General features: G+C 47.2%; 1 protein-coding gene across 2 annotated transcripts in view; it reads left to right on the forward strand.

Annotated features, from left to right (window-relative positions):
* The window catches only part of LOC146207720 (U3 small nucleolar RNA-associated protein 14 homolog A), a 32,774-nt gene extending 15,694 nt beyond the window's left edge, over window positions 1-17,080 (forward strand). Inside the window, exons 11-17 of one of the 2 annotated variants that reach the window (XR_014704148.1) lie at window positions 15-92; window positions 7,107-8,218; window positions 9,274-9,390; window positions 10,385-10,484; window positions 11,495-11,775; window positions 14,293-14,350; window positions 16,992-17,080. Coding sequence is in view for 1 of the 2 variants with exons in the window: in XM_084589878.1 (XP_084446004.1) it covers window positions 15-92; window positions 7,107-8,218; window positions 9,274-9,390; window positions 10,385-10,484; window positions 11,495-11,770 (1,683 nt within the window). In the remaining variant the exon portion in view is untranslated. The remainder of the gene's footprint in view (window positions 1-14; window positions 93-7,106; window positions 8,219-9,273; window positions 9,391-10,384; window positions 10,485-11,494; window positions 11,776-14,292; window positions 14,351-16,991) is intronic. The other variant, XM_084589878.1, reaches the window with a different exon arrangement.
* The last annotated feature ends 8,804 nt before the right edge of the window (window positions 17,081-25,884 follow it).

Here is a 25,884-nt window from a genome sequence, read left to right on the forward strand (position 1 = left end):
CGTTTTTCTTGCAGGAAAGAGTGTCTCTGAGGCATAAGAACACGGGAAAGTGGGCAAAACAGCAGATGCTGAGGACCAAGTACAACCAGGAGGTGGGCGTACATTTCATCTAATATTTTAATATTTTTCGTGCATGTAATATTGCATACTTTTTTGTACAGACAAATTTCAGTATTTTTATGTGCAAGCGCCTTCAGTGCGAGCTGAAGAAATGTTTGTGCTCTTCCATGTTCTTTCATTACCCTGCGTTGATTTATGTACTGATTGCTCTCATGCTTTTGTTAATTGCATCATTGACTGCTCATTTCATGATTTTTTGAGCATTCAAAAAAAGGTAACCCGAAGAAACTGCCAATCTGAGCAAATGCTGTATTTATTCACATAACAAACTCACTTTTTCTCCCAGGGGGCACAAGCCACCAGCTCAATATTGGTGATACGTTCGCTTTGCATTGACCCTATCTTGGGCCGGACATTGCCAACACAGTGCCAATATTTGACCAAAAGATTGAGCTGCCTGGGTTATATATTATACAGTCGACTGTATACAAACCATTTTCAAGTGTCTTATAACCGGGCGTCTCTTGTAACGAGATTTTACTTAGTTGCAACCATCTGAGGCACGACATCCAGCTTAGTAATGGAACAGAATCAAGCCAAGGAAATTTAAATTAAAAGTGCTGCGCATACTGGTTTGGTTAGCATGCTGTCGACTGTGTTGCATGAACATATCTGGATTGTGTCTCTCCTAAATAGCGGAGAATTTAATCCAGAGATCTAAAAAGTTGTCCGTAATTACCGAGTGCCTTTTTCAACCGTGCCTTTTGCATGCAGCTTTGATCATAGGAAACTAGCCAAGTCATTTTCAAATGCCTCTTGCGGCTGTATTTTGCTCTGGCTCGATTGCAGGGACCTCATTTGCATTCGCAGTTCAACGTCACCAAGCTTTCAGCTTTTTTGTAGAGTAGAACCGCATTAGCTTATAACTTTCAGCATAAACAGTGGGCTTGTATAAATAGGAGTTCTAACTACAGCGCAATCCACTTGTAGCGATATTGAGAAAGCCGGAAAATCCGATCGTTATAACCGATTATCGTTATATCTGGACCAGCGGGAAAAAAAAAGCACACCCATATATTTTCTCTTGCATGTAGGCTTGCCTACGTACCAGCGATGAGTAAATCGGGTTGAAAAATGCTAATCATCGTAAAGAGCACTGAAGACTTTATTACAGGATACATCAATAGCCATAAAATAACTTGAGCATACTTAAAAAAGCTTGAAATACACGCCCGCTTGAGCCGCACCTGAAGCTTGGCAATCACTGTGAGCATCGCTTCTAGTAGCGCGTTCGCTGGCGGCAGTCCTTGCACGCACGAACCCAGTTAGCAACTGGATGAACTGCAGGCATGACATCCCCAGCCTTGACGATCGTTAAAATCGTAGAGAGTGAGTGCCCGTTGCGGTCGACACCATCTTCCATTGATGCGATCGCGATGACGATACGTTCGCATCCTTTGCGCGGCAATAGGCAGCGATTGCGATGATGATAGTGCTCATTTCCTAACCGCACGCAAGCCGTTTGCGGATTTCTCCAAGACAATTCGTTTTCACCGCAAATGTCGAGTTTTCACATCATTCTCTTCTTAGTATTTTATTTTTTTATTATACACACAGATTTTCGAGGTGAAGATCTACCGGGTAGCAATAAAGCTATCGTTGCATCCGATCTACCGCTGATAATCGATCATTATATCTGGTTTAATTTTACATTGGGCCGAAAACTGATAACTCCCGAGAATTTGATCGTTATAAGCGATATATCGTTATATCTGGTAACATTATAAGTGGACTGCACTTTAAACTGATTGACATGTGCACACATGATCTTGAGTTTGTGCTGTTGCTGGACATGTTCCACTGCACAAGCTTGAATTCTGCTGCCGTGCAGGGAAGCTCAAACCGAGTCTCTACATCGCAAACCGTTGAAGAGTAAACACCCTTGAAGCGGCGGCCTGTGCCGGCTTTCCCTAGCCAAGTTTCTCCCATTAAAATGCATTTGAAGCACTAAAGTTGGAGTGCAGTTCGTGCCAGTTTTAAATATGGGCCAAGGCGATATTGCGAAAAAAAAAAAAGAACAACTCCAATGGGCGTCCTTCAAGATCCTCAGCAACCTTTGCACAGAAAAATATGCATAATGGGAACGCCACAAAATTTCACTCTGTTTTTTTATGTATGACAGTACAGTAGAATCTCGATGATACGAATTCCAAGGAAGCACGCAAAATATTCGTATCATCCCGAATTCATATGATCCAAAACAAGTAAACTTCCACATGGGAATGAATTGAAAATGAACCAAACTTTATTATGGCGAACTACTTGCGGTCGAAAAAGTCCGTAATGCTTGTCTGCACTTTTTTGCTGTTGATGTCGTGGACAAGCTCCGCCTGAAAGGCATAAAACCGGGCCGCGGTTTCATCGCTTACGCTGCCGGCACTTACGGTGCGGCGCAGAGCGTCCAAAGCGTGAAGAGTATCTGCCATTGACGGCGGCTGATCACACTCGTCGTCCGCGTCACCATCGCTGTCAGGCTCATTTTTGCAATCATTCGCTTCAATGACCAAGTCTTCAATAGACCTCAGCCCTCAGGTTGCGACGCTGTGGTCCGCGGTAACGAAGTCCCAAGCCGACGCTTCAGTTTCCAGATTGTCCCAGCCATCAATCGTGAGGTCTTCATCTGGCTCTTGACAATCTCCTGCCGAAGCCGCATCAGGTCCGATGGCAAATCCGCACTTTCTAAAACAGTTCGAGATTGTGTCTGAAGTTACACTATCCCACGACATGGCTAGAAAGTGCAAAGCATCTAAGAGACTGATCCGCAAGTTTGCTTCTTTACGGTAAATTTTCGCCAGCAGACGCCTCACTAGAAGTCCTTTGAAATGATGTTTCACATTTCTAATTATCCCAGCGTCCAGTGGCTGAAGATGGCTGGTAGTGTTCGCCGGCAGGAACCTGACTTTCACGTTATTGAATGTCATTTCCTTTGGGTGGGCAGAGCACTGGTCCACGAAAAGCAAAATTTTCCGGTTTCTCGACGCCATTTTCCAATCAAGGCTTGTCAAGAACTCGCGGAAAAAATCTCCGGTCATTCACGCCTTTCGGTTACCTTTGTAACAGACAGGCAAACGCTCCGCCGATCGGAAACACCTCGGTTTCTTCGACTTACCGATGACGGTAAGTTGGAGTTTCTCGGAACCATCCGAGTTGCAGCAAAAGAGTACTGTTACTCTCTCCTTGCTTTTCTGGCCGCCCTGGCATGCCTGGCCTTTTACGCACAAACTTCTTTCCGGTTGAAGGTTGAAAAAGAGGCCCGCCTCGTCGGCATTAAATATGTCGCGTGGCGCATACTCCGAAATCAGCGCCGGCAGCGTGTTCAGCCACTCATCTACAGCTGACTGGTCCACTTTCTTGCCTTCACCTGAGACGACCCGGTAGACAAGTCCGTGCCTCTCTTTAAACTGGTGCAGCCATCTCCCAGACGCTTGGAAATTTTCAATTCCAAGCGAAAGCGCGACGGTGTCGGTTTTTTTACGTAGCACCTTGCCGTCCACGTTGACGCCGGCCACTGTCACTTCGCGGAACGGAACCAAGTCAGCAGAACCTCTTCCAGCTTGACATGGGTCGCTGTTTTAGCCTGCTTCACGTTCGCACCGAAGTGCTGCACATTCTTCAAGATGACATCTCGCTGCCCAACAATGGTGCAGAGCGTCGACGGGGCCAACCCTAGTTCTTTTACTATGTCGACACGCTTCTTCTTAGGGTTTTCGTCAACCCTCTTCAGCATTTCAAGCTTTTCCTTAAAAGAAAGGGCTTTACGCTTACGCGACATTTCGGCAGCAGCAAACGCTTGCGTCTTTCTAACGTTTGGGCAGTTCACGTCACAGCGAACGACAGAAAGAAGCGGCGAACGGAGAACTACTGCAGCGGCAACCAGCGTCACAGGCCTCTTAGGGACAGCCGGCGAGACAACTTTTCGATAGACCAATGAGCTGCCAGTGAATGACTGACGCACACGACTGGGCACGTGCCTCGCCTTGGCCGTCCTTCGTCGGTTTGCTACGAAAGGGAGGTGGGGGTAGGGTGGCTAGTGGGGTGAGGGGGTTGGAGAGGAGAGGCAGTGGCCGCTGTGGGTACCCTCAACCCCCGGTGAGCTCATGCACTGAGCTGCTCGGTGGCTTTGTGCGTTTGTACAACGTTCGTATCATTCGCGGCGGAGGGGGGTGGAGAGGAGTTAGCGGCGGCCGCGTCGGTTATGTTACCCTCTTGAGGCCAGCCGCGCCGGCCCGCTCGCAAGCGCGACTGGTTTGCACGTTTGTATCAACTGCGGCGGGTTCAGAAACTCTTCGTATCACCCCGAATCTTAACGTATTCTATACAATGTAGTCCGTTCAAAGCATTCTTAAAATATGTATCATCCCGAAATTCGTACCAGCCGTAATCGTATCATCGAGATTCTACTGTAACTATAAGCACATGAAAAAAAAAAAAATTAAGTGCAGACCTACTAAGATGACGGCCAAAATCTTGCAGCGTTCAAATCTTCGGACAATACACTTTTAAAAGCCCTCATTACTATTCATATTTTATGTGATTTCTGGGTTTTGGGCTCCTGCTACAAAACGGGAAGAAACTGCCTCAGATTGAGCTTTCCCTTGCCATAAGACATGCTCTAGAACTTTGTGTTGTGCCGGGTCAGTTTAGTTTTGCTAATTTGTGTATATGGTCCTAGAAAAAAAAATATTAAGGGGGGAGGCTACCTTCGAATACCAACTTTGTTGTTTCTTGAGATAATTGAATGAAATTTTCAGGGTAGACTCATGACACAGCCATTTGAATAACTGCAAAGTTTCATGGAGCTGCGCGCATTGGTACTCAAATTAGAGAAGTATATCAGAATGGTTCACATAGGTTCCTTGTTCCATGCCTGGTGAACTTGCAAAATGTGTTGGCACTATGAAACAGGTGGGAATCCGATTAGCGGTTCCAGAAATATTGCGGGAATAAGCGACCATACCATGAAAAAAATTCATTCTGAGAAAATGGCCCTTGAAGTTTAAAACAGCATTTTCAAGTCTAAAGTTTGTTTTTCACTGCAGCACGTTGTGCCTCCACCTCCCCGATTCCCTCGGAAAGTGCATTTTCATGCGAACAGCGGACGACGCTGACGACGCGTTATCGCATGCGATGACAGACGCGATACGGGAGGCCGAGATCGCCGAGGTTGATAAGGTCGGTACAGCAGGCACGCTTCAAACGCCGGCTCCTTACGTTGACGCGAAAGATACGCAGTTGGAAGTGGCAGCGCAGTCGCTCTAGTAGTGATGTAGCAGAAGCAGCACTAATAGAAGCGTCTCTGCGCCCGTTGACAACGCTTTTCGCTAACTTCGCGATTCGGACGGCATTCACAGAACGACGACGTATGCAGTGTTTTGAACTTCTTAGCGCGCATCGTGGCCGACCGTGCAATAATCCACAAAGTGCACATAACCGTTTAAAACACGCCACCAGAATTCGTAACGAGCGATGATCACGGCGATCTCAAAATGGTGAAACGTGGAGCGATTCAGCGAGCATGCAAAGAACGCCAGCTCAGTAGCAAGCCGGAGCAGACGACGCGCCGGGGAGGGGGCTACCGCGTCAGCGCACGCAGCAGCCAATAGCAGTCGCGCGATCCCCCGCGTTTTCACGGAGCGCGTGCTTTGTCCAATCACAGCCCGAATTCGAGACGCGGGAAGCTCAACAATCCCTGTGAGGCCCCCAGTCACAAGCGAGCCACGCTTCTGCTACGCCGCGGACGCCGCCGGCGAAGGCAATATGGAAAAGGGCAAGCATTCACAAACAAAACAAGACCAAGATGGCGGCGCTCGGTTCAGCGGCAGAGAAATGGCGCGCGCGCGAAGGTTGGGTACTTTTGCCGTTCGCTCTGGACCCCGTGATGGTGGACCCGACGTACGCAGATATTTTAAATCACTACAGAGGCAGCAGGTTAAAATACCCTCCGCCCCACAAGCGACTCACACAAGAAGAAGCGACCAGCTGGAGAAAACTGCAGACTGGCACCTTCCACAACTTATACATTCTAAACAAAATGTTTCCCACACAGTATAGAGATAGCTGCCCCTGGTGCGGAGACAGTCCGACCCTATACCACGTCACATGGGAATGTAAACACAACTACACTTTCCACAAACAAACTAACCCGAGTGCGCAGCAATGGGAGGGCCTGCTAACCAGCTGCGAGCTCACCTCCCAAAGGGCATTGGTGCAGCATGCATGCGAGGTAGCCAGGACCAGTGGAGCCCTGGAATGAGGGAACCACCCGTGCTAAGGAGTCTCCAACGGTGGCGAAGAAGCGGCTGCAGGAAGACTCTCCGAGACTAACCAAAAGACCTCAATAAAGTTTTTTTACTCACTCACTCGCTCGCGACTCTGGGGCTGCCGCGCCCAGTTGTATATTTAATTTAAAGCAGTTCCACGATGAATTAGGCGTTTATAATTATAGGAAAGGTAGTTTATAACATATACAGCCGAGATATGTACTTTTTGAAAAGCCGACTTTTTCGCGATTTTTCGACTTTCAAAGCCCGCGTCCCCCCTTAAGAGCACAAACTTTTGTCTATTTATTTTTCCTGAAATTTATTTCATATTGTGCAATATAGTCGATATTTGAAGGCACTTTTTTTTTATATTGGTATTTGAAATTTTCGTTGCTTTCGCACCCATAATTGCAAGTTCCGGATGATTTCTATCGCTCGTTGACGATCAGCTCCGATTCTTAGAACCAATTTCATTGCAACCTACACAGTGACATTGTCCAGCCCTTGACAGGCAAAACGTGGCCATAGCAGTATGTGCTCTAAGTCGACGGCTGTGCGTCCCTTGACACGGAAATCATCGTTGCACACTCAGCGATTGAATTAGATCTGATGAATGATTCGAATGGCGCTTCATTTACATTGGAAAAGGGAGCTGGTGTCTGTGTCTATTTTACACCACACTAAAGATTCCCCCTTTTTGTCTCTTCTTTTTATTTTCATGTCAAGAGTCGAGAAGCCTTGTTGACACAGTTGGAACTGAGCCGGCAGCTGACACAGAAGCCCCTTGTGGAGTCGTCTGACGACGAAGGTGTGGACGAGGACGCCGCTGAAGAAGCCTCAACCAGGCATGCTGCTGAGCTAGAAGCCCGTTTCTTCAATGCAGCAAATCCTTGGCTTAAAAATCCGTCTGGCACAAAGATAAATGCTGCAGCAGGAAATGCCGATGGGAAGGACAGTGATGCTGCGTCTTCGAATGTTGCCCTCGAAAGGGAAAACAAGGAAGACAATGAAGCTGTGGATGCTGTGTGTGATAAATATAGCATTGAAGACAAAAGCCCTAATGACAGTACAGCGGAAGATGGTCCTGCTGATGGCCTGGAGGAAGAAATGGAGTCGATGGCTCAAAGTGAAGCGAGAAACAAAACAACCAAAGCCAGCTCTGCGAATGCTGGGGTAAATGCCCAGAGAGAAGAGGAGATTGATGTAAAAGAAGAGAGTTCGGTGGAAGCAAACCCGAAACGAAAGGTCATTTCAAAGCAGAAAAAAATTGGGGCTCGGGCGATGAAGAGAAGCAAGTCAGCGTCGAAAGCGCGAATGGCTGCAGAAATTGACAAGCTATTCGATTCTCTCGAGGAACCTTCTGCCAAGAAGAGGAAAGCAAAGAAGGGTGACCAGAAACTAAAAAGGCAAGAAAAAAGGAAACAGAGATCCGTCTCCTTCAAGGTGACAGACTTTAGCGAAGGCAGGGAGAAAGAGCTCGTTTGTGATCCAGCAGTTGACTTTACCGATGATCTCGACAAAAACGATGCACAGTTGAGTGAGACGCTGGAGAGGAGGCAAACATTGAAAGACTTGGAAGCTTCTGAATGGGGCCCTGCTTCAAGGCCAGCTCGTCAGAAGTCAATAGCTCCTCAGTCGATTGAGCCAAGGGCAGAACCTGACAGAGTTGAAGTTGACCCGACCAAGTTTCTGGAGGTCAAGCAGCAAGTCTTGAAGTCCAAGGCTCCAGACTTGAGTGGACCTGCCGACGAGGCCTTGGATGATGAGGAAGCCGAAACTGAGCAGGTTGTCACCATTGCTGAAGCATTCGCGGATGACGATGTCATCAGTGCTTTTAGGTAAGTGCATAGCACGTTCGACATTAGTTCCTTTTGACAGAGCATCGAGGGCAAAGTCTTGTTGAGGTAGGCCTTCTTTGTTTTCAAAGGCATGCTTTGTTTTTGTGTGGGATGTAGTAACATTTCCAAGTTTACTAATGGGGCAAGTTCGCATTCTGCTTGAAAACAAAATCTTAGAGTTCCCTTGGAGAAACGGCCACTTCAGTGGGCCTCTCTTCAGTCTGTGGGCTTAATTAAATTCATGGAATTATTTCTCTGCTTGGTTTTGGTTCAGTTAGTTAGTTGACTGGGCAGCATGAATGTGCAGCTGATTAGTTGATCTGCAGAACAGGTCTTTCTTGCAGGAGTGAAAAGAGTCTGTCTGAGAAAGAAGTGCCAGATTGCCATTTTGTGGCTAGCAGCTTTTCCCATTCCTGAGGGAGGTAGAGAGTAGTAGGGTAAATCATCACAGACCCGCTGCAGTGGCTCAGAGGTTACAGCACTGGTTCCAAAGACTCGGGTTCGATCCCACCATCATGGTGGCCTCTTTTCAGAGGAGGCGAAAAGCAAGGTACCCATCTGCTGCGCTACGTCGCTACATGTTGAAGATTTCCCCCTGGTCGAAATTTTCACAGCCCTCCACTACAGTGTCCCTCAAGCTCATTAAACTGAAGCGAACCAATTCATCACTGCTGCAGATTCAAGATTGTTGACTATTGCTTGTCAGTTGTAACAGAACTGCCGAGTTTCAGGCCGCGAAATTTTGCTCATAACTTAATGGCCATTCCATTTAAATATAGAAGGCTTTGCCAACAGTTATTCATTTTTCTGTCCAGATTTAATTTTGCTTACATTTCTGTTGGCCCTGAAAGCGATGCACTCATCTGTAGCCATGCCTTTTTGCTCTCAGACCTTGCAGGTAGCTCTAGCCAATTAATAATCAGAATGTGTGTGACTTTGGGAATGACTGTTGTAGCCAGTGTAAAGGGGAATAGAATCAGTATGGAATAACAACGCAGGTTTTGTTGCTTTGACGCCTTCCTTCTGTAGTAACACAGTTGTGCATTTTTTCGCAGGGAGGAGAAAGAAGCCCAGGTGAAGCAAGATGAGCCCCAGGGCGTTGACCTTTACCTGCCTGGCTGGGGAGCATGGGGTGGGGGCGGAATCAAGGCAGACAGGAAAAAGAGGCAAAAGTGAGGGCACACTTGCACGAGATGTTGCTACCTTTTCGTCGCCGCTTCGTCATTGTTGGTGAAGCATACTTGCCCACATAATGAGGACCTGTAGTCTTGTGCTGCTCATCTGTACAGCAGATTCCTCACACGTTCGTGAGATCTCTTTGAGTGGGACTTTAAGTGCACACTTAGTTCGCTACTGTGGCTGTTCATGTGGTGAAGCGTTGTTACATGCCACTTGTGAAGGGAGACTTCACTACTTCTGTGTTGCGCCGTATAAGACGCAGCAGAGGTCTTTACCACTTTGGAGCTGCTCTGCTTCGAAACTCCCGACAGCATGTGCGCGCTAAAGCATTGACAGAACTTTTATATTCGTCACAGCACTGTTCTAACTTCAAATGCAGGCGACCATTCCCTAGCCTTTCAATGATAATTAAGGGTACAGATATTTAAGCGCCACCATTAAGGGGTTTGCCGCAATAGCCGTAATGGCTCTTGTCTGCCGGCTCCCTTTGCGAATCCTCTTTCACGTGCATGCACTTTTGCTTGTCACTTAATACCTAATCCCTTAATTTGTGCTTCTTTTATCTCGCACCTAACTAGCATAACATAGGGCAGACCACCTGCAATAGATGTAAAGCACCGCTGTAACTAATCTGCACGATGTGCCTGCATGCCTAGGAGTAGCGTGTCCGGCTCGAGATTTAATGGTCCCAAAGGGTTTCGTGCCTGTCTTGCCCTCCTATCACAATGGAGAAGCTCAAGTCCACAGCGTCTGTCAACTGAGACATGTCTTGTGGTCTCTTAATATCACACAACCCGTCAAACAATCAGTGCCCACTCTTATCACCCATCATTTACCATCTGCCGAAGGCATGGTCATGCTTTTTTGCTCACAAAACTGCTGCCAGATTTTGCATGTGTAAGGACAGTTCAGGCAGTGTAATTGAAGCCTGTGCATAGCATATCATATGTATGACTCATTTTTTTCCTTCCTCTCATTGGTGACCAGGTTCTTTGTGAAGCCCCCACCGGCACCGCCGAGGAAAGATCGGACGCTTGGAAATGTGATCATAAACGAGACAAAAGAAGAGAAATTAGAGGCTCACCAGGCAAGTCTCTTTCTTCTGTCCCTTTTTTGGTGTCTGTGTGTTGTGATACGTACTGCTGCTGCAATCTAACATATTGCATTTCCTGTGATGTTTGTAAATGCAACGACCAGTTTTGCTGCCTTATATTGTGCCGTGTGTAAGCTATATCATTTAGGCCACTCTATTGGCCCACTTAACAGACAAATGGTAATGAACATGCCCCTGAACATGAAAGGTCATTAAAAGGCAGTCAGCATGCATTTTCTTGCCTGTAAGTGTGATCCCGGATATTTTGTTGCGCCGAGGTATTTCTTTGCTTTGAAACAGCATTATCAACGCTAAAAATGAAGACATTGCTGGCTTCAGGGAAGTCGCCTAGTAGATGTGGTTGGTTGGGTTCAGTTGTTTTGATGAAAATAGTGATGTCTGATGTCTAAATCAGGTGCAAGGTTGTATTTGGTTTTGGGTAGTATTAAGCAGGGGCACTAGCATGCAATTGTCACAAATTTTTTTTAAAACACACTTGGGAAAATTCAATGCGTCACGAAAGCAAACTTATATGCCACTTTTCTCGGTAAAATGGTAGCAGCATTCCACAGTAGCACATCTGTTGATGGGCAGGTACTTTTCACTCAGAAATTTAGTGATGTTGCTAGCAAAAGTAATTGATTGTAATTGATCAAAAGTAATTGATAGGCAGTCGACTTTTTTTGCTTGATTTCAAATGTTGCCGTACTGTTTACAAATGGTAATCACAGTGCAGTAATGGAATGCCAACAGGATTTCTGTCAACAAGGATCTATTGGCAGGTATCCTGCGGGAATTCCATCACTGATATTACTATTTGTAAATGGTACCGCAGCATTTCAAATCAGGCAAGATTTTTGTCAACGAGGCTTTATTCGCAGGCCAAACAGCGCAAACCACTGGCCCAATATTGGCAGTGTGTTTAGAATGTCAGCCCTACATAGGACCAGTGCATTGCCAACATACTTCAGTGTAGACGCTTTGCCACTGCTTGCTCTCTGCAGGTTGACACACTGCCCTTCCCAGTCAACAGTGTGCGCCTGTTTGAGAACACAATCTGCCACCCGGTGGGAAGCACGTGGAACCCTGAGACTTCCTTCAGGGAGCTCACTGCTCCAAAGGTGGTCGCCAAGCTCGGTCAGGTCATTGACCCCATGGACACGGATGCACTGCAGCTTAAAAAGAAGTCCCAAGCAGTCGACAAACTCCTGGAACGCCAGAAGGCAGAGGAGAAACGCCTGCAGCAGCAGCCATCACAACGTGGGAGGAGGAAAAAGTGATAGTGGTACGATTCCTCATAAGAGTTTGTGATGCATAAAATTAAAACAGCATATTCAAGAATTTAAAAAAAAAAAAACTAATTTCGGCCCTTTCAAACATTCTCCAATGACAAATGTGGTCTACAGGTCGTCCAAGCTAACTTTAGTCAAGGGTTAAAAAATAACCATTTCAGGTAGGCAAGAGAAACAACTTGCTTACAGCTGCCAGTCATCTGGTGCACCACAGGCTTTTATTTTGCAAATAATTAGTTAATAATCAAGAATTTTTCTAAGTTTCTAATTATTGCTTTTAGACACTAAATGTGATTTGCAAATTGGAAAGCACTTTCTGAAACCCCCATTTTATCAATTTCCAATAAAGAAAACCTCGCGCATATCGTTTTCCCAAGCCCTAAAGAAAGCCAGGGAAACAAAAACAATCACAGGACTAGCACGTTCGTGCGCCACGATTGTGGTGCTCCCAATCATTGTTTGAGTGAACAAAATTAGTTGCGGTCATGACTCGAAGGCCCAGTTCCAGTATAGGCAGATATGTTGGCGATTGTTGCTTGCTGCAACTTGCACTGTAACGTGTGCCGCCTGTCTTGCGCTGGTTAAAAAACCAACGCCGACATACCGGCCTGCCGCTGCAACAAGGCCGTGGAGCCACGGCCGCAGCTGATTTCATGCTGATTTCATTCTCTCAAACCACGGTTGAGAGCAGCATAATTGTGGCACTTGAAGGCTGCCAGTCGTGTGACTTTTTTTGTATTTTGCGGGCATTCTTTGAAGACCGAAAAAAAAAGATACACGTGAGACTTTCTTTATCGCAGATAAATGGAATGGCTGTTTCTGAAGGTGCTGTTCAACTTTGCAAATCACATTTATTGTCTGAAGTCAAATATGTAATTATTTGGAAATGTTGTTATAATTACGTACTAATTAATTGCAAAGCAAAGAAGTGTCTGGCAGCTCTATGCAACTGTTTTCCCTGGCCTACCTCAAGTGTCTTAATTTTAACCCTTGGCTAAAGTTAACTTGGACACCCTGTATAAGTGAGGCGTCAGAGTTTTCAAGTGTGTTCTTTACTGTTTGATGTATATGCAATACGGTACAACTTTACTAGCTGTGATTCATCCAAGGTCGGCTGTATTTTAGGCTTTGATAAAAATGAGTTTGGTCCCCGTTTTCGCATGATTTCCCAGTAGAACGTATATACACATGCTTTCATATGCTAAAAAATGCACATAAATGAAGGAAACGGGGCAGAGTGAGACAAACAAACAAAGCACTCAACTAGTGATGATGAAGAGAACAGAGAGCTTTAACTTAGCACGATCTGTAACCTGCTTCCGTTAAGCTACCTGCGCAAATGGCAGGAACAGTGCAAAATGGCCAGTTCACGAAAACAGCTGGGTCCCTGCATAAGCAGAACACGAGTTCTATGCTCCCCAATATATGACTGTTTCCATTTATATACGCAAACATGAAAAAAAGGGAGTTTGGTTTGGTTTTGAGTTTTAAATTCCCAAAGCGACTCGGGCTATGAGAGACTTCATAGTGGAGAACTATGGAAATTTCGACCACCTTGGGGTCTTTACTGTGCACTGACATCGCACAGCGAACGGACACCTTGCTTTATGGCTCCATCGAAAAGCTGCCACCATGGCCGGGATTCGATCCCGCATTCTTAGACACAGCAGTTGCACGCCCTAATGACTGCACCACCACGGCGGGGCAAAGGAATTAGTAAACTCTTGCGGGGACAGAGATGTTGTGATGGAGGACTTACGTTCCTTAGTTTACAAAATATGTTCTTTCACTTAACTGAAATTCAATACCGGCAGAATCTAGCTACAAAAACAGTTTGCCGTGGCAGTTTTTTGCATTACCTTCTATGGTTTGTGCATGGGGAATCAGGAACACTTTGTTATAGCGGATATTCATTGTATCGGAAATGGGGTCCGGCTGTGTTTACTGAGCAGGCTTTCCATCATGTGTAATCATGCTTTACGGACTTATCTTAGTATGGCAAGCAGTGAGCTTCTCTCATTTCAATAGGGCACGAGTATTATGGTGCAAGAGGGTGAAAAGGCAAGTGGGGGGCCAACATCGGGGGCCACTGACTCTAGGCATTTTAATCAATGAAATAAGATAGCTCATTGGTGTAATTTTTTTCATAAAAAAAAAGGAAGATTATTTTGATGAGGCATGCAAGCCTTTTTGTTGGCAGTATTGAGAACAGCGGATGAAGTGTCACTTTAGAGACTTTTAGTTTAGCGCTACCGCGAGAGTGTCAGTACGCATGGCCAGGTCGCCCCGAGGGCGACAGATGGCGCCACGTTCCTATCAAATTCCAGCGGACTCTGCATGCAGGGATCAGTCGGTGCGAGCTGGGCTGACTGCATGCAGTAAGTGTCAGCGCTAAACTAAAAGTCTCTATTCTCTCATTTTTGTACACATTCAGGTGACTAGATTTCATGACTGCCAAACAAGATTTCTTTTTTTCTTTTTTTTTTTTTTTACAACTGCATTTCCGCAAGCTCTGCATACTAGTAGAAGGTGGTTGCTCTGCGCATTTGTTTTTGGGCACAAGTACAGGTGAGTCAAAAAGATATTTAAGTGCATATTTATTGTTATTATAGGAAAGAGTAAATTATTATTTGAATACCCCGCCGGGGTGGCGCAGTGGTTACGGCGCTCGACTACTGTTCCCAAGGACGCGGGATCGAATCCCGGCCTCGGCGGCCACTTTTCGATGGAGGCGAAAAGCAAGGCGCCCGTGTGCTGTGCGATGTCAGTGCACGTTAAAGAACCCCAGGTGGTCTAAATTTCCGGAGTCCTCCACTACGGCGTCTCTCATAGCCTGAGTTGCTTTGGGACGTTAAACCCCACAAACCAACCAACCAATTATTATTTGAACGGCATATTCTGCTCAAACAAAACCAAACCGTTTGAGTGGAAAGCCTGGCATATTTGTTTTTAAGATAACCGACTACAGTAGACTCGCGATAAGTCAAACTCTGATAATTCATACTTTCGGTCAATTCAAACAGAAATCAAATTTTTGGTTGGTTTTGTCAGGTTTTCAATGTATTTAAAGGCTGCTTAATTCAAACACCACAATTTGGTTATTTCCTACTTTTTGCTTGTCCATACCGGAAAATTATCGGCTATCATTTCCACCACTGGTGTAAAATATGTGTTATATCACTACAATAGTGGAAAATGTGGAAATAAGTGCACTATGACTAAAAAACAAAAGAAAGCCAAGAAGTGCCTAAAAAACAAACGTTCGAAACGAAGCAAAAGCCTCCCGAAGGACGCATTGCTGCTCAACTTTCTGTGGCTGGCTAGCCAGTTCAATGTAGCAAATTCGAAATTAAAACAGCATATAACCCTCAAAACTTGTGGAAAAGGCAACTGGTCTGCCTGCGCTTGTCAAAACGCTCAAAACTGCAGCCACTGACTTAATAAAGCGCAGGAGCAAAAACAAAAACAAGAAAAGGTGCGAAAGTGACGAGAGTAGCATCGAGCAAATCACATGACCGCTCATACGTTTTTTTCCCTGGTCGGTTGCCCGTGTCGGTAGCACCACGTCTCCGTGAGGGAAGTATCGGACACTCTCTGTTAAAGAAAAATTGGCAGCCATAGAAGAAGTTGAGGCTGCAGCGAAGAAGACTTCTGTGGCATTGAAATATGGGATCACGAAAAGTCACTGACAACGATTGTGAAAGCGAAAGACAAGCTGCGAAACAACACAAGCCGCTTCGCTTCTGACGAAAAACGGCTTAGGGAGGCGGCGCATTCGGAGCTTGAGAAGGCGGCTCTCCTTTAGCCTACTGCTTGAATACTCCCCCGCCTGATGTTTATAATGCTAATTAAATGGGACCATTCTTCAAGTGCCTGCCTCAGTAAACATTGTGTCGGAAGAGAGAATGTTGCACCGGTGGAAAGCTGAGCAAGGAGCAACTCACAGTCATGGTTTGTGCCAATATGGATGGTAGCAACAAGCCCGAACTTTTCGTTGTGGGCGAATCAAAGCGTCCGAGGTGCTTTAAAGGCGTCTGAACTTTCCCTGTTTTTTATGCAGCAAATTCAAGTGCGTGGATCACGCAATTTTTGTTTGAAAACTGTCTGTGGAAACTTGACGTGCTGTTCAAGCGCGATAAAAGAAAAGGGCTGATGATTGCAGACAACCGTTCCGCTCACGGTGACATAGAGGGGCTGGAGGCAATTCGTCTTGAATTCCTCCCTCAAAACACAACTGCTGTTCTCCAGGCCCTGGATCAGGGGGTCTGGATAAGGGGATGATCAAATGTTTGAAGACCAACTACAGGAAGCTACTCCTTAAGAGGATGCTAATAGGCATGGACAATTTGATGTCATACAGCGTAACACTGCTGTCGTCGGTGGGAATGCTAGCTGACGCATGAAGTGCAGTAACGCCAGCAATGATACGGAACTGCTTCCAGCATGCCCTCCGCATACCAGGCCGCAGCAGTGATACTTTTCCTTACTGCTCTCGAAATGAAGGTGAAGACTGCCTCCAAATGGAGAGCGATGATGCAAGGCTAGTGCTTTCTGCCCTCCAAGCACACAACATAGCTGCTGACTTCACTGAATTTGCAGCTGCTGACGATAACCTCTGCTTGTGCAGGGAAAACACTCTGGACGACTTGGTAGCTGAGGTACTGTCAGCACAGTACAGCAGCGAAAGTGAAGGAATCAGAAGAGCAATCGTCTGTGACAGCAGCACGGGCCTTCCACTACCTTGCCGGGGTCCGCAAATTTCTGACTGCAGCAGAAAATTCTCAAAAAGAACTGGCTGCTCTTACTGGAATAGAGAACTTTGTTCTCAATGCACATGTAAAGAAACAATCAACAATTCATGATTTCTTCAAACGGTCTAGTCAGCCATAGATTTCCAGTAAACTTATTCTGGATCCTCCACCTCTGCCCTGTTTTTATTGTGTAAAAAAATAGTAGAGATGCTTAAAATGTGATTTAAGTGATACTTAATTATAATGTACACTGTAAACTTGCTCCGAATCATATATGTGAGAACTTCCGATAATTCAAATTTTCTGATAACTCAAACAGAATCCTGGGGCCCCTCGAGTTTTAATTAATGAGTCTTCTGTACACAGTAAAAAGCCAACCGCAGAATGCGATTTTCGAACTCTTCATTTCAACTTGCTTGTTCTACATTTTCACCATCCTTCTGTTCCTTCTCTTGCAGCAATTCAAGTGTTCAAACTGCCATGGAGAACGTCTGAAGTGAGCTTGTAAAAATGTATATAATAAAATTAATACACTTGCACTTGCAAACCAGGAAGATGGCACTTTACATGCACACACATTCTACTGACATCGTTCATTTCTACTTTGTGGCTCGTATTTTGAAAGCTTTAAGATAGTGTATGGTGGTTAAGGTATTCAATCTTTCTCAGTATCAAAGTGAATAATGCATTGTTCAGTTTGGGTTCCTAAAGGAGTGCAGTATTAAGAAATGTAATATTTTTGAAATATTTTTAAGTTAAAAGATCCAGTAAACTGCGTTGTTTAATAGAACGATAGAAGAAATCAGCAATGAAAAGCAATCTGTGTAAGCCTTCAGAATTTTTGGGCTGTAGAAAAGTGCTTTTTGAAAATGGATGACAAAGGCAAAGGGATTGAAGTGCGTAAATTGGCGATTAAGCGAGTAGCAAAGGGCATGTATGCAAAAGAGCATCCTCACGTCAGCCTTCATTTCCTCGGGGCAACAATATATACAATTTTTAGCATACAGTAAGTGTATGTTATGGCAGTTGTAAATAAGCATGTGACTGTGTTATATTTCCAAAATTTCACACATCTAACTTCGAATCTGGGTTGCACATTCAGTGTCCCCACCGTCAACCTTCAGCAAAAATGAGGTAGCCTTAGTAAAAAAAATCCCGAAACAAATTCACCCAGGCGCTCACGGAGTGCTTGAAATTGTGAATCCAGCAAGAAAATGGGATTGGTCCAACGTAATTTTCATAACCTCCTACGGCGCTATGTTGCATAATGCCAGGGCAACGATACCTCACCAAGTCGGCCAGTTCTCGAGGCAGCACTACGTTGTACTTTCTTTCCAACTGCCCTATAAGAACTAAGCTCGCACGAAATGACTAGAGCAGTTGCTTAATGTATGACAAGCAGCGTCACTTGAAATCCGTTCAATAATTATAATTAGTTCACAGGAAAGGAAAGGCACTGTATCTGTCACACTTGATTTATTTTTTTTAAACTGATTTAGTTATAGGAAGGGAAAGGCGCGGTAACTGTCTCACTTGTGTTTCTGTGGACACCGCAACCGCGCTGTAAGGGAGGGGAGGAAGATGGGAGTGAAGGTGGAGAGAAAGAGGAGTCGTAGTGGAGGGCTACGGAATAATTTCGACCACCCGGGGATCTTTAACGTGCGCTGACATCGCACAGCACACGACGCCTCTTCGTCTCGCCTCCATCGAAACGCAGCCGCCGAGGTCGGGTTCGAACCCGGGTACTCCGGCACAGTGGTCGGGCGTCTTACCACTGCCCCGGCGGGGCTCTGTCACACTTGTTCTGTGAACCGCGACGGAAAAGAAGGGGAGAGTGAAGGTGGGAAAAGCCATAGTGGAGGGCTAGGGAGTAATTTCGACCACCTGGGGATCTTTGACGTGCGCGCTCTAGGTCGAATGGGGGAGGATGGAGGGTGGCTGATCCTGGTCCTGATGGGGCTGGGACAGGTAGGTCACTGCCGCTTGCGGCGGGGGCTAGCCTGCCATCGAATATTTTTCTGTTGTAGGCCGTCATTGCACCCGCTACCGCTTCGCTGGTGGACGACGGCTGTTGCGGCGCGCATCTTTCTCTCCCTATTCTTTATTTTCCCTTCTGTCCCCACGAGGCAGCGGAGGTGGCTCAGTAGCAGGCCCGTGCATTTTAACGCGGTAGCGTTAAGGAGCTCGTGTCGCAGAAAAGCCGGTGTCGTCGGCGGCGTTGGCCGTGAGCGATAAATCCCGGCATGCACTTCATAAATAAAAAGCAACTTCCAAGATGGGCTGGGTGGGAATCGAATCAGGGTCTCCGGAGTGTGAGACGGAGACGCTACCACTCAGCCACTATTGACTCAGCCACGAGTTCGATGCTTGAAAGCGGTACAAAAGCGCTTCTAGTGAATGCGGTGTTGCCTTAGAAACGTGCCGTAGAACGCTATACTGCGGTGTATATCGGTAATTATGAGCATGTTACAGAAGTCGCAGTTACACGAGTAGCGAAGTACGTTTCCGCTACATTTCTTCTGCGCTCTGCGCACATGCAGAGCCATCTTGCGGCAAACACAGAAGAACCCCTCCTCGCAATGTGCGGCGCTGCCGACACGTGGCGCACCACTCGCCCCTGACGTTTCGCCGTGCACCCTCACGGGTTGTAGAATCAAGCGTCTTTCCTTTCTTTAGATCACTATCTTCGCTCACCCGCTTCTCCCCTTCGGGCCGCGCGGGTACCGGTGCGAGGATGCCCCAATACCCTTGCGAATAACTTTTCTCGCTCTCTCCCCTTCCACATCCAGCGTGCGTGGTGTTTAGGCGACGCGGCTCCTCTTTCCGCTCACAGCGCGATTGCTAGGTGCAGCGTCTGATGCCGGACGCCTCTGACGTGATCGCTGCGCCGTAGCGCTTCTGCTGGGAAAGCGTCCCCTGCGATGTGTGGCTGACCGACATACTCAGTGCGTGTGTGAACGCTAAAGGAACACGGGAGCAAAAAACGTTGTAGTGTGCACAACACAGTGCGATAATGTAGATTGTGAGAAGCACTTGTTTGAACAAATAATTAGAAAAAAGTTGTACAGTGCACTTAGTAGTGTTGAGTATGAAAACTGTGTGACTCAAGAGCATACCGAGCGAATGAGTGGGCGGTGCGAACGAGGTGCAATAACGCTATCGCGTTCCACTCTTGAAGGCGAAGCTTAAGCGTCCTCCAAATTTTTCTCCTTCCTACAGCCACAACAACAGGCTGATTCACACGGCGGGTCGCGCATCACGTGTTCACACGTCACTACTATGCGAGGCGCGCCGTCGGCCCGCGGAACCCTGCGGACGCAGCCTTCGGACGCGGTCTGCGGATAGAAATCTGTATTATCCTTGCCACGTGCGTGGCCGCTTCTATTTTCTGTTGTAGGTCGTTCCTGTTGTAAAATTACTTTCCTGTTATGTGACATTGCGTCATCAACAAGGCATTTTGCAGAAACTCCAAAAAGTAGTAAATTAACGCTGGCGCAGTATGGAAGGGGGGCTATGTGCTGTGAGGTCCATTTGCAGTGGCAACCTACCTTATACTACGCAGGTCTGAATTTATTAGTGATTACCTGTTATTTCATTAATGCGTAAGCATTACTTCGCTATGTTCAGATTTCTGTCCACGGGTATTCCGCGGGGCGACGGCGCGCCTTGCATAGTAGTGACGTGTGAACACGTGATGCGCGGACCATCGTGTGAATCGGACGGAGGACCGTCGGCCTGCGGACACGGTCTGCGGACAGAAATCTGGGAAAACAGCGAAGTTCACAGATTTCTGTCTGCAGACCGCGTCCGCAGGCCGATGGCGCGCCTCGTATAGTAGTGACGTACTTACGTGATGCGCGGACCGCCGGTCCGTCGTGAGAATCGGCCTTTTTCAAGGTCGCCTCTGAAACGCTGCTTTCCGCTCTTTCACACATTTTGACAGGGACATATTAGTAGCGATAGTTGATATGCGAAGGATTCGGCCAGCTGGATGAACCAACCCCTGACGCCACGGCCGCTGTCGCAGCAAAAGGAGCCTCTGCCTTTTCGGTTTCGTATTTGCGTTTTTCGCTGCTTTCAAATGACATTATGGTCGTTTTAGCGATAGGTCGAAAAGCCGTTGGTATAGTAGTAGTAGCATCGGCACCACGTGTCAGGAATAATAAAGGGCAGCGTAGAAAAATCGTATGTTAATTTGTGGTTCTATATTGATTGATGATTTACTGGTGTGCGATAGGCGATTAGTTAATGAAATCGTAATTAATTGAGGAATTAAGGAAATGAAAAAGGAAAATGGGGATTCGAATGTGTCAGAATGCGCAGAATGAAAATCCAATGCTAGAAGATGCTAATTAGGAAATTAAGAGCGTGTAATAATTTAAATAATGAAAAAAATTGGTTTGAAGGCATCAGATTTGCTACTTCACACGATGACTCTCAGCGCTCTGACGGAGTACATGCAAGAAATCTGGACTAAAGGCTAACTACCTCGACCGTGAAGTCGACAAACGTGATTCTAATCCCAAAGCCGGGCAAACTCCCGAAACTAGAAAATCTAAGAACTATTTTCCTAATCTCGTGATGGAGAAATTGGTGGATAACGTAGTCCAGATCAGTTTTTTTACTGGGGAGCGATCTGTGACTGTGGTTCAGCTAGCTTCCTTGATAAACGATAAATTTGTTTGACTTCGCTGTGTTTTTGCTATGATCTTCCAAAACATATTCTTGTGAGAAGGACCGCAATGTATATTGTGCAAGTTGCTACTAGCGACATAGACATATAGTCCCGTTTTAATCAGCTCGTATGAACATGCCTACATGGCTATATAGGGGCAGCGTTTCTAATTCGGGATCCAAGGGTAAAAAAAGGCTGGATTCTGTCCTCAACCCCCCTTCCCCCCCCAAAAAAAAAAATTTGCTAGGGCTCAGCTAAGGTTAAGTCTATATATCTCGAAGCGAAAAGCTTCAGTAATGCTTATGGTTTAGCTTATGGTTATGCTTTATGATTTAGCCTATGGATATGCTTACGGTTTAGCTCATGTTTATGCTTTAGGCGTTTCAGACTCGGCTTTGCTGTGTGGTTTAGCGAGACGTTCTCGTTGTTCGGCTGTCTCGGACGCTCGTTGAGCTTTCAGCCTTTCATTTCTTTGCTGCTTTTCAGCCAACTCCCGCGGTAGCACTTCTGTATCGGAAATATCACTCTGTACTCCTTCCATGTTGAATGCGCAGGCCTATTCTTTGGCAAGCGGTTATATAGCCAGCCTCCGCGATAAACACGCGCTTGCGGCGAAGGTCAAACGATGACGCATAGCGCGCGTAGCGGCCACCTGCGCCGCGCGTGACGTCATGCGCGGCAGCGGCGAACGGTCAGGCGACGGAGTCGGCGGCGGCCACCTGCGCCGTGCGTGATGTCACTCATGCTCCAACATACGCCGAATCACGCGAAGCGCGGCGTTGACTAGCGCAGTGAAGCTTATCGCTTCAAAATTACGGCCTCTCTTTGGGTTCGGAAGGGTGTCTTTTCCTGGCCCTGCGGGTCTGGGACTGGTATACGTCAACGCCGCTTGCGGCGGGGGCTAGCCTGCCACCGAATTTTTATCTGTTGTAGGCCGTCATTGCACCCGCCGCCGCTTAGGTGGCTGTTGCGGCGCCCGTCTTTCTCTCCCTTTTCTTTTTCTTTCTTCTCTACTTTCTCTCCTGTCCGCACGAGGCAGCGGAGGTGGCTCAGCTATAAAGCCAGTAGCAGGCCCGTTCATTTTCTTTTCCTTCTTCCTGCAGCAACAACAACAGCCTCTCTTTGATGTCTCTTAAGAGCAGAATGGCGAAAGCCTACCCTTCCTCTCCTATTTTTGCCTCACATCGTTTGCCTCTTATCGGGATTCTTCGCAGTGTTACATGTAATTAGGAAAGGAGGGTGGCTGGTCCTGGCCCTGCTGGGGCTGGGATAGGTAGGTAACCGCCACTTGCGGCGGGGGCTAGCCTGCCATCGAATTTTTATCTGTTGCAGGCCGTCATTGCACCCGCCACCGCTTCGGTGGTGGACGACGGCTGTCGCGGCGCGCGTATTTCTCTCCCTCTTCTTTTCTATTTTTTCTTCTGTCTGCAAGACCCAGCAGAGGACAGAGCCAGTAGCAGGCCCGTGCATTTTCTTTTCCTTCTTCCTACAGCCACAACAACAACAGTATCTGTGGCACGTTCTCCGGCAAGTGTGAGTTTGGACTGTATATACACCATCGCTCCTGTCGCGTGGCGTTCTTTGACGCGCGTTCAAATGTTGGATTGCAGATGGTGAGAACGCTAAACAAAAAAAAATTACCGACGATTACGTTACTTCCTAATGCGAAATTTGAGCGCAGCAAATAAGTTGTTTCACCTTTTCGATAGATTGAGGCAAAGAAATCGAGCAATACATGTATGTGCTATCACAGAATTTTTTAGAGCGTGCGAAGAAAGGAATTCAGTTCGAGCCGGCGCTTTGACAACCGGAGACTCGCAGGAAGAGGGGGGCGGCGTGTACACCCAGCGGCAAACGATGGGGGCAGAAGCGCGCGCAGCAAACGGACAACGCGATAAAGGGAGGAGGGAAGAGATAGCAGCGACTGACTGATGCTGCTGACGCCGATAGTGAGTCAACCCCAGCTGCGGAGTTGATTTCAGGGACAACGCCGCGCCCCGCCGGGGTGGTGCAGTGGTAAGACGCCCGACTACTGTGCCGGAGTTCCCGGGATCGAATCCCGGCCTCGGCGGCTGCGTTTCGATGGAGGCGAAACGAAGTGGCGTCAGTGTGCTGTGCGATGTCAGAGCACGTTAAAGATCCCCAGGTGGTCGAAATTACTCCGTAGCCCTCCACTACGGCCCCCCTTTCTCTCTATCCACTTTCACTCCCACCTTCCTCCCTTCCCTTACGGCACGGTTCAGGTGTCCACAGAGCAAGTGTGACAGATACTGCGCCTTTCCCTTCCTATGAACCAACCAACCAACCAACCAACCAACAACGCCGCCGATGCCGACGCAAACAATATGATACCCTCGCTTCCGCAGCGCCAAGAACCAGGTCTAGCCATGGGAAGGTGGTCACGTATTCGTCGACGTGCCGGGGCCTACGTGAAATAACCGGCGCGTCGGCAACTGAAGAGCACCCTATCCGCCACACAGGAACAGGGGTGGGGGGGACCCTCCCCTCCTCTTTCTGCATGGCGGCGACGGTGTTCTATGCAGTCACGTTATCTTGACTCTCTAGCGGCGTCAGCGGCATCCAGCGATATCAGTCGGTCGCTGCTAGCGCTGGGGGGATGAAAGGGGGGCGGAGCTGGTTACGAGGCCGACGACGACGCCACGCCGACGCGAAACCCAGGCACGGACGCCAAAGAGCTGCGCTCTAAAAAATTGCCCACGATTACGTTACTTCCTAATGCGAAATTTGAGCGCAGCTTCTCAGGTGTTTCACCTTTTCGATAGATTGAGGCAAAGATTTCGAACAAGACACGTATGTACAATTACAGACTTTTAATTTTCCATCAAGAAACACTCCACTAACAGTTCTTGGCTATCATGAAAGAAGCTTTGTGGTCGGAGAAATGAAGAGAGCAATTGAGTTATCAGAAGGTTGCGGGAAGCAGCGCGTGGACCCATAGGAACTTTGCGCAACGAACAGATAGCAGCGACTGACCGATACCACTGACGCCGCTAGCGAGTGAGAACGGGATGCACGCACCGTGATCCGCTGATAGCTAGCCGGCTTTTCGGCTACCGGAGAGCACCCTTGCCGCCACGCAGGAAGAGGGGGGACCCCTTCCTCCTCTTTCTGCATGACGGAGAAGGTGTTCTACTCTTCGTTTCGACTGCGTAGAGAGAGAGAGAGAGAGAGAAGTGGTTCTTTTTCATCTTCCACATAAGAACCACTTCTCTCCCTCTCTCGCTCTCTCTCTACGCAGTCGAAACGAAGAGGCGTCCGTGTGCTGTGCGATGTCAGCGCACGTTAAAGATCCCCAGGTGGTCGAAATTACTCCGTAGCCCTCCACTACGGCTCCTCTTTCTCTCCTTCGCCTTTCATTCCCACCTTCCTCCCTTCCCTTACGGCGCGGTTGCGGTGTCCACAGAAAACAAGTGAGACAGTTACCGCGCCTTTCCCTTCCTATAAATCAATCAATCTACGTAGTCACTTTCTCTCTTTCCACTTTCACTCCCACCTTGCTCCCTTCCCTTACGGCGCGGTTGCGGTGTCCACAGAAAACAAGTGAGACAGTTACCGCGCCTTTCCCTTCCTATAAATAAATCTGTTAAAAGTCTACGCAGTCACGTTGTCTTGACTCGCTAGCGGCGGCAGCGGCATCAGTCAGTCGCTGCTAGCGCTGCCTCCGCAGTCGAAGCCAAGTGGCATCGCTGATTTCTTATATGCATCATGTAATTCTGAATGGCCACGGCTAATGCAGAACATTTCTTTAATGATGAAGACTATAGGCGAAGTGGCTCGAGCTAGGTGACTTCAGATAAACAGGTCACAGTTCATTCCAGATACAGTGAACATGAAGAGGATCAATGTAATTAGTTTGATATGTCGATACATAAGATACTGCAATGAACAAAGTTGTCTGCAATCTATAAGTAAGAGTACAGTGCCCAAGTTCACGCCTGCTAAGTGATCGCGGAAGTGCCATTGGAAGCAGCACCACTTGGGGTATACCGTTTGAAGGGAATTCTTCCATGTTCGATATACCCGGAACAAACATATATACATTGACAAGAAAATACTCTATCATTGTTACATGATATATCAAAGGCTATCTATATTGTATTTGTCGGTAGGGCAAGGCTATTATAGTAGGTAAGCCGAAAACTTTTTACGACATTCCACATCATAAGCACTGCTGGCTGTGCAGTCCAGTCTGTTTTGCCTCCCCAAGCTGTCGTCTTCTGAAACAGGTACACTAGGGAGCACGTCTGCGCAACTCTTGCCAGTTGCAAGCCCACTAGATGAGACCTTATCAGTCTGCAGGATTACAAGCAGATTGGAAAGCTGCTTCGGTAGTCGTGACTGGTCGAGGCTTTGGGTGACTTGTGCAGAAAGCAGGGTCTACAATGATGGTCATTGTGATCTTGACAGATGCGAAATTTATGCAGTGAAAGCTTCCTCAGTTTAAACGCATTGTATGATTTGCTCCATCATACAAGTCACCAGCCAGCTTACGCCAGCGGGCAAGGAGGTGGTGACAACGATAAGTCAATACAGGGGTGCATGGCTGTATGTATTTATTGGCACAGTTAGGTTATCAAAATTCTTCCAAATAAGGGCAGTCCATACTTTATGAAATTCCGCTTCAACATCTTCATATGTGAAAGGTCTGAACACAT

Source organism: Amblyomma maculatum, chromosome 1 (genome assembly GCF_055883805.1).
Source record: "Amblyomma maculatum isolate TAMU_Amacu chromosome 1, ASM5588380v1, whole genome shotgun sequence".
Lineage (NCBI taxonomy): Eukaryota > Metazoa > Arthropoda > Arachnida > Ixodida > Ixodidae > Amblyomma > Amblyomma maculatum.